At 40.5% G+C, this 9,258-nt stretch overlaps 1 protein-coding gene across 2 annotated transcripts; it reads right to left on the bottom strand.

The window, feature by feature from the left end:
• Window positions 1–660: 660 nt before the first annotated feature.
• On the bottom strand, window positions 661–7,399 carry alas1 (aminolevulinate, delta-, synthase 1). Of its 2 annotated transcripts, none has more exons than XM_074643169.1 (11): window positions 7,237–7,399; window positions 4,601–4,853; window positions 4,291–4,473; window positions 4,065–4,196; window positions 3,657–3,876; window positions 2,955–3,139; window positions 2,656–2,835; window positions 2,206–2,370; window positions 1,385–1,653; window positions 1,129–1,291; window positions 661–993 (listed from the first exon to the last, which is right to left on the bottom strand). In XM_074643169.1, exons 2-11 carry the CDS (start codon window positions 4,818–4,820, stop codon window positions 833–835), a joined length of 1,878 nt encoding a protein of 625 aa, XP_074499270.1. In that variant the 5' UTR covers window positions 4,821–4,853; window positions 7,237–7,399; the 3' UTR covers window positions 661–832. The 2 variants fall into 2 exon arrangements, with proteins under 2 accessions (XP_074499270.1, XP_074499278.1); XM_074643177.1 differs by having other exon boundaries at window positions 4,601–4,846; window positions 7,238–7,381.
• Between the last annotated feature and the right edge of the window lie 1,859 nt (window positions 7,400–9,258).

Here is a 9,258-nt window from a genome sequence, read left to right as displayed (position 1 = left end):
TTTGATGGAGAAGCACTAAAATATTGACTAGCTACCAATTTACATACTTTTAAGGTCTTTAGTTTTAGTTGTGTTTCTGAAAACATCTGAGGAGAGAAATAGGCATTACAGTAACAGAATATTAATTCATATTCGATCAGCGCTGCCTAGTTTGACCGTTTGATCAGAGTTCGCAAGTAATTTACAGCTGCCTCTGTTGAATGAACAGCCAATAGGAACGCTCTCTCTCTGAAATGACCTGTGATTGGCCAAAGTTTCCCGTCACGGGCTAGATTTTTTTAAAGCGTGAAAACAGAGCCATGAGGAGGTGCATAAGTCTAGTTTTCTCTCAGAACACTTGAGTTACAATATGCTGAAAGTTATTATGGAATTTCTGCCCAATGATGCCAAAAGAAATTCTGCCTACTGCAGGTTTAATTTGATGAATACAATCTTCTCAGTTATATGTAATTAAGTCAGCATTATGACAATCTGGACACACATTATGATTAGTTTTATTTATGTTTCCTTGTACTATAGGACAACTGTTGCACACACAAACAATCAAAAGTGCAGTCAAAGGTTTTATGTGTATGGAAGAATCTCATCTCGTTCATGGTTCCTTTATCAAATCAGCGGCTGTATAAATCTAAAGAAGAAAAACCACACAAACAAACAAAGTCGCTTTCTTTCCCAATTTTATTTTCTGAGCATATAGAACATCTGAACATAGAATATTTTAAATAATATGTGTAGGACTTATCAAAGATAATTAATACATTCTATGACAGTGATAAGAGGAATGGGTGTTGAGTGTGTATGTGCCGTCTCTAGCCAGCGGTAGTGAGTAGTGTTATGCGCAGGCTGAGATGGGGTGGCTGAGGCCACTGAAGTAAGACTTTTCGCGGTCGCTCATCACCTCGAAGTGCAGCGGCTGCTGGCAGAACGTGCACTCTGCTGAAGTGTGGGGCTTCAGATCCAGGCCCACCTCCTTCCATGTGTGCACCAGCCTCTCTGTGGAGGGGAAAACAGGAAAGAGAGTGGACGTCAAGTTAACCTTTTATCACTGAGAGAAAGTTTCATGTCCATACAAGGTGAATTTACATTTTAACTGAAATACATGAACAAAGACTACTTAGATGTTCTTACCAACAAAGTATTTCATCATCTCGGGGGAGTGGTGAGGCGTTGGGGCGATACGCAGGAGCTCTTCTCCCCTGGCAACAGTGGGATAGTTGATGGCCTGCACGTAGATGTTGTGGCGACTCATCATGAGGTCACACACCTCAGTGTTTTTCTCTGCGTCTGACACCTAAAAATAATAAAAGAGACACACATGATGATAAGAATCTGATGACTACTTAAGTGTAAATTTCCTGTCGTTAGGCAATAAATAATAAATTACCCGGATTGGGATGATGTGGCTGGGGCAGTGCACCACTGGCAGCCCCGAGTCCATCAGCATTTGTCTGAGCAGCTTGACGTTGCGCTGGTGTTTACGTCTCAGTGTGCGTCCCTCCTCCCCTTTAAGAACCTGGATGGAGTTCCTGGCTCCGTGCAACAGCATTGGTGGCAGAGAGGTGGTGAAGATGAAACCCGCGGCGTAGGAACGCACCGTGTCTATCAGAGCGGCGGTGCTCGCGATGTAGCCTCCCACGCAGCCGAAGGCCTTGCCTGGAAGAGGACATGACACACAGTTGGTTACTCTTTAATCTGGGTAGTTGTTGCTACAGCTCCGGAGACAAAACACTCACTACATTATGCTCAGTGGTCTATGAAAAATCCTCCCGCTGTAATCTCACAAACTAGATCACTCTGAAATGGGCAGCGGCAGGAAAAACAGGGGCTGTAGAGCTCTCAGTTAGAAATGATTGTCCCTTCAGCTTGACAGCGTCACACAGACGCAGGGAGTAATTCAATAAGAGCGCAACAAGAGCCCACAGTCTCCTAGCAACAACGGAGCAGCTCCGGCTTCTTTAAGCCCTCTGGCATATTGTGTGACACAGATGAGGCCTGATCCTGAGCATAGCAACAAAACAGAGATTCCCACTAGCTGGGAGCAACTGTTCTGATTCATAAACATAATTAAAAATATAGCAAAATGTAAATGGTAAGATACTGACACAACTAGCCATTCATGTCAAGTATAAATGGTTCATTTAATGGCTTCAAAGTCAAAATGCATAGTTGGAATTATTTTTGTTTTAGTAGAGATTAAGTGCTGACCTAGTGTCCCTGAAATGATATCCATCTTGTCCATGACGCCATCCCGGTCTCCGATGCCCCCTCCTCTGGCGCCATACAGGCCCACAGCGTGAACCTCGTCTACGAAGGTGATGGCACCAAACTCGTGGGACACGTCGCACATCTCCTCCAGCGGACACACAGCACCTGTGTTACAGAAAGATGGATAGAAAGTAAACATTTAACCATTAACCAGAATACAGGCACGAAATAAGTCATTAGTCTGACTCCACATCTGTAAACTACATTTCCTTTTCTAGACAACTATTAAATGATGGTTCTTGTGCAAAGAAAATGAAGCTGTAATCGACATTCTTACCAGCTCAGTAAACATTTTCATGAAAATTAATGAGCAACCAGGTAATAAGCAGGTTTTTAAAATGCTTTAAAAAAAAAAAATAAAAAAAATAATGGGGAAGATCCCAAACTAACCATCCATGGAGTGGACGGTCTCAAAGGCCACGATCTTCGGTTTTGTGGGATCTCCCTTCTGTAGAAGCTCTCGGAGATGGGCGACGTCATTGTGGCGGAAAATGAATTTCTTGGCTCCGCTATTCTTGATACCCATGATCATTGAGGCGTGGTTGCCCGCATCCGAGTAGATTTCACATCCTGAAACAGTTCGGAAGAAAGAAAGAGAGGAAGTGAGAATGACAGTTGGCTTCAAAGTGATTCCATTTGATGTGAAAAATGTCACACATTAATTAACGACTAACGGACTTATTGCATACCGGGTAGCATCTTGGCGAGGGTGAAGAGGGTGGAGTCATTGGCGACGAAGCAGGAGGTGAAGAGCAGTGCGGCGTCCTTCTTGTGAAGGTCGGCCAGTTCGTGCTCCAGTTCCACGTGGAATTTACTGGTCCCAGAGATGTTCCTGGTGCCTCCTGCACCTGAACCATGCTTTCGTAAAGTTTCCCTGGAAACAGAGAGAATGACAAACACAAAAGTTAGTTTTATCCCATCTATTTTTTAAATCGCACACACTTACAGTATATGTATGTCGGATGGAAGCTTAAGGAGGGGTAAGACTACAAGAAAATGTAAGTAAGTAAGCGGGAGAGTTGCCACGTAGTAAGTGACACCTTGTTTCAAGATGTTACTGCTGCACAGGAGGTAAGAGAGCTGGGCAAGCTCAAACAAGCTGAAAGGAAAAGAAGAAAAACATCCCACCTCATTGGGTTCCCATGAGGTTCAAGTGTGAACTATGGCAAACTAACACTCTACACCCACACTAACAATGGACTGGATCACCCACAGGTGTCAGGTTGTATTCAATTATTACGTGCTGTGAACTCACTAAAGCGTCAACAGGAGACGTGGACAGCCAAGACAAATATTTGTCCCATTACATATAAACACATCTGGACCCAAGTGACTGACTCATGTGTTTTTTTCCTACACTCACACGCACAAACAACTCCTCCAGTACTCACATGATGGATTGAACGACCCGTGGGTGTCGACTCATGCCCAGGTAGTCGTTGCTGCACCAAACGGACACCTCCTTCTTTTCCTCCAAGGAGCCAGTGAAGTTGTCGGCCATGGGGAACTCGTTGGCCAGACGGTTCACGGTCTTGAACACGCGGTAGGTGTGGTCACTCTTCTTCTCGTCTATCTTCTTCTCAAAAAACTCGTCGTATTGGTAGCGGGACACTGCAACACAACATGAAGGCAAAGCTTGCTTAATGAGGCTTGCATTGTGACGGATGAAGCAACGCCTGACATGATGAAAGTCTCAGCTCACCTTACTCAAAATGTAAACGGCAATATGAGAGTGAAATAGTTGCTAGTATGATCACAGTCTTGGAGGATAATGTGGTGGCTTAACAACTGAAACTTACTAGTGCCTGGCAGATTGTCATGCAGCAAGTGGGTGACACTTTTAGGGCGCTGTTTCAGGAGGGTCTTCAGCAGATTGGCTTTCTCCCCTCCGCTTCCCTTAATGGTATTGGCCAGGGTCACTTGAGACACTTCTGCAAGGGAGGACAAAAAGAAAATGGTATCAAATTATGAACAAAAAGATGGGCCGAAACACTGACGTCTAATCAATTTCTAAACAACTCTTACCTTTCTTGACAGTGCGGACTTCCTGAACATCCTCTTGGTACTCCATGCCGACCTGGCGGACCACACTGCTGTTCTTCTGGCCCATCTCAGCGGCCAGGAAAGGGCATTTGGAGGCCACCGCCTGGCCTGAGGATGGCATCGGGTGGCCACCAGGCAGCTTGGGCTCCCCTTCCTGTTTGCGGCCTGCAGGTGGACAAGAAGAAGTTTTAGTCAGTCATCACGTTAACTGAGATATTTCACTTGATATAATGTAGCTACCGCATTGAATTAGGATAAAAATATGTTTCTATTCCTTCTTTGTCATCCTCACCTTCACTGGCAGACATGATGTCCTCAATCTTGTGGTGGGAGGACGAGGAGGAGGAGGAGGAGCAGAGGGCCCGGGCCATCGATGGAGCCATGGGTTTAGCGGCCAGCTCCATCATGATGGGGCATCGCTGGGCGTACACCACCATAGACTTTTTGGGCTGCTGGAAGAAGGCCTGGGGCACACGAGCCAGGAACGGACAGCGACGCATGATCACATCCATAGTCAGCAGTGGTGATGATGATTGTCCAGAGGTCTAAAGGAGACAGTTGAAACTTGATTGAAACTTGTGCTGTGGACAGTTCAGATACTTCTTTCTATGCGCTGCAAAAACTTGTTTTTCACAGTACAACCAAAACACAAAGGATTGTGGGAACCTAGGAATGTGGTTTTCCCAATTTTACCTGAAATGCAATCAGTCCATTCAAACCGTTTTGGTGTCACTGTCACGTGTATGTACCTTTGTATGTATACAGAACTTGTGTATGCAACATGCAATATATGAAATGCAATATCTTACTGTTTTATAGGTCAAGCAAATACATATTTTCTATTTATAATATATCTTTTTTTTTTTATTATTCTCCCATTTGTACTACTGTTTAATAGATGTGTATGCTACAATAAAAAACATAACTCAATGACATGCACACATTTCAGTAAACAGCTTCTTCTTTCTGTGCAGGGAAGACAGCTGTTTGGAGTACTTTTGTAGAAAATTGTTCCCTATGAAACTATCCACCACGAGGTTCAGTGGAATATTATAGCGGTCATTTTATTGCTGAGGAGAGTTTACCGTTGGGTTTTCAAACATTTTTTGGAGACCAGAGCAAATGTCAACGGTTGTTCAGACAGACCAAAACTATTTGTAAGGCATGGGTTATAGGAAAGGGGGGAACATATTGTGGTTTATGTGGTGAACCATTCTTTAAACAATAAAACTAAATCTAGGCTTTGACAATAAATTCTTAACACAAGGTCCACTTAATGGAAAGTCAGTTTTATTCACTGTTGAAGGTCTCAAGGGGTGGCTGAATGCGCCACAAACGTTCAAGGTGAACTTTGTGTGAAGACTTTTTTTTTGGCCAAACTACTATTTTCAAGGTCAGTAATGGACCATCAAGCTAAAAAATCTAGGCTGTTTTATCACACGTTAAAAACCTCGTGTGAGTACCTCCACTGAAACCTTAAATATCATAATAGTTTTACAGTTTTTGTCACGTATCCTTTAAAGAATTTAACTGTCACATTACAATCGTATTTAATTTACTGGATGAACTGCCGGGGTCCAACAGGTGCCAGATCATGACATTATTTATTTATTTATTTTGCACAATTTATGACTATACAACATAACAAAAAAATTAATGAAAAATATAAAGTGCAGGAAGAGGCAAATAAAACCACTGGGCTTATCTGAAGCCTCCACCTAGAGGCAACATTGATATAAAGAGATAATATGACTACATAATAGTGATAAACAATTAGGACAAGATATATATGCAAACAGCACTTTACTATGGACTTTACTATGGACATAAATGCACTTTTCTCTGCTGCTAAACACGACTGCAAATTGGGTGTATGACTGCAAATTGTATGAAAATGTGTCTTATTTTATGTTTTATTGTTATTTTTAGGTTTGTTCATTTTAATACTTATTTATTCTATCCTTTTAATGCACTGACGGGAGCTAGGGGAGAAACAATGTTCCGTTTCCTTCTGTGTATGCAAATACTCAGTGAAATGACAATAAAGTGAATCTTGAATCAATATAATAACAACAATAACAATACAGTAAATAGAAGACTAGTCAAAAAAGATAAGTGTGTGTTGCGTGGTTTACATTGTAATAAACATGTTGGACAAATGAAGTCTGTCTATAGTGAAGTGTAGTTGCGTAAAAAGGGAAAACCTGACGTCTATCCTTATGTCATAATAACCCTTCCCCCAGAGTAAGTCATGTCTGGACATTCCTCGACAGAGTCATCACTCCCAGAGGTTTCCAAGTTCGAGGAACAGGGATTCAAGTCAGTAAAACCAAACACTGAAGCGCAATTAATCTTACTTAATAAAACAAGTCAATAAAATAACAAATTAGATTGTCTTGATGATAATTTTGATCACATTTCAATTGTTTTTTCTCTCTTTCTCTCCTTTCAGTCAAGTCTTCACTGGTGTTACAGTGAAAACTTTCCGTCAGCCGGTGTAACCTGATATCCTTCCGTGCACCGTTTACCTACAGTATAAATACACAATACTGGCATTGACACAAGCCTATAGCTTAACTTACTGATATATTATAAACGTGATGTTTTATTAGACACATTGAATAGTCTGCAGGTGTTCACAAAGCACCTTTAAAAGTTTTGTTCCGCGCCAACGACTCGCAGAGCATTTCCTGTGTTGGTGTTATAACACATTAAGAGTCACGACTCGTCTGTATCTAACGTTACCTCACCGTACTACTTAAATAACCAGCTATTATATATGCGTTATTATAAATCCTAGCTACTGTGAGCTCAACTGAGTGTAAATGTTGTGATCCTTGCAGGTTGACCGAGCTTACCGTCAGCTAGCTTAACGTTAACTAAGAGGCTGCTAACAACCAGGAGTGTTGATCAAATAAAACAACTTACCTCGTAAAAACTTCACTCTTAAAGGTGTTATCCTCTTCAGCAGTCGTGTAGTGTGTTGGATAAAAGCAGAGGAGCTGCTGCTCTGAGTAAAACGAGTAGTTTTGAGTGGAGAAGGTGAGAGCAGAGGACTACTTCTTCGTTATCCTGCACTGAGGACGAACGAGGAGGACGAGGACGTGCAGCTTCTTATAACAGCTCACACCAGCGGAAGTCTCGCGAGATCTTACTCGTTGACGTCAAAAGGTCAATCCAGTCAGTCAGCTGTGTGACTCATGCATGTGATCCAAACCATAAGATCAGACGAACACACCTCGCAGGGAATTTTTCTATATAGATTTTTGAAGGTATAATTAATTAAGGATAGGCTACTTTATTTAATTACTTCCCCTTCATGTCCTTCATGCTGGTATCCATCAGGCTCCTCAACCAAGGCTGACCTCCATATGAGAACTATGAGGACTTTAAGACCTTTAAACATGCACTATCTGCAACCATGTTGGACTCAAACCACTGGCGCACTTTACACTTACTTTACACTATACATCCTATATACCACTTTATAGACTGCACATATGTACATATTACATTTATTTATTGTACATACTACATTTATTTATTGACGGACTGTACACACTATGTTCACGCATTCACTCTGTATCTTTTATATCTCTATTATTGTTTTTATAATTTGTGTATACCTTTACCTCTCCTGTGTTTCACTCTGTTTGCTGATGTTTGCTGATGTTGCTGCTTTGACACATGAATTCCCCTCCGGGGATTAATAAAGGTTCATCTTCTCTTATCTTAATTCATACGACACCTTCTCACACAAAAATATATCTTATACTGTATATACTGTATTATGTTCTTAATGTATATGTTAAGTATATATTAATATGCCTTGTACAAAGTATTTCTTATCTATGTATATTCATACTTCCTGATGTGTATATGTTCTTAATATGCCTTTGTGCAAAGTATCTCCTTTTATAATTGTAATATAACTTATTATTTTAATGGAGCTTCCCAGCAAAAAGCATTTCACACGATTGTACCTGTATAACCGGTGTGACAATAAACATCTTGAATCTTGAACAAAGCACATATATCAACATACATTCTGCAAATTCAAAAGGACATTGAATCAGAATCACCTTTAATTATGTAGATAGATAGATAGATAGATAGATAGATAGATAGATAGATAGATAGATAGATAGATAGATAGTAACTTTATTAATCCCGAGGGAAATTCAAGTTTCACAGTTCCATAGTGCAAAACATGTTAGTAAAAAGGTAGTAAAAAAGTTAGTAGTGCAAAGTACAAAAAAATATACCAGATATAAAAAAACAAGGAGATGAAGAAAAACTGTTAAAACTGAATATAGTTCAGGGTAACAGCTGTGATACAGGATTATTAAAAAGTGAATATAGTGCAGAAGAGACTGTTAAAAATGAGGATACAAGTGTACACACAAGGAATTTGACTGTTTTTTCTCTCTCAATGTACTTACACAGAAATATACATATTGACTATAGCAAGGACAACAAAGCTGGACAAATAATAAAGAATAGACAGAACTATTATGTACACAAGTGTGTGGAAAAAAATAGGTGAAATATTAGCCTACATAATAGGCTATGTATAAAAGCACCAATGACCAACAAAATAAAAATAAAACGTCTCTTTATAAGTCAAGTGTTCTGTAAGTTGTAAACTATACAAACAGAGCAAATAAATAAATACTGTATGATTATGTAGCCTACAGTATGTACATGTATAGATGTCTATGCACGTCTGTCAACTTTATGGCAAAAGTGCCATCTCAAACTGCTCCTGTGCTGTATGCCTAACTTTGATACAGGCTAGTGTTATTGACATTGAATGGACATGACATGACATGAACTGTAATAGATTAGTTGATGGTGCGGTAGAGAGATTTTCTGTGCACATGTGACCTCTGGTGTTGAAAAAGAGACATTGCTGGTTCTTGTACATAGACTATACATTAAGTCTATGTT

This window comes from Sebastes fasciatus, chromosome 1, assembly GCF_043250625.1.
Source record: "Sebastes fasciatus isolate fSebFas1 chromosome 1, fSebFas1.pri, whole genome shotgun sequence".
Taxonomy (NCBI): domain Eukaryota; kingdom Metazoa; phylum Chordata; class Actinopteri; order Perciformes; family Sebastidae; genus Sebastes; species Sebastes fasciatus.
This window is presented reverse-complemented; position numbering and strand designations above follow the sequence as displayed.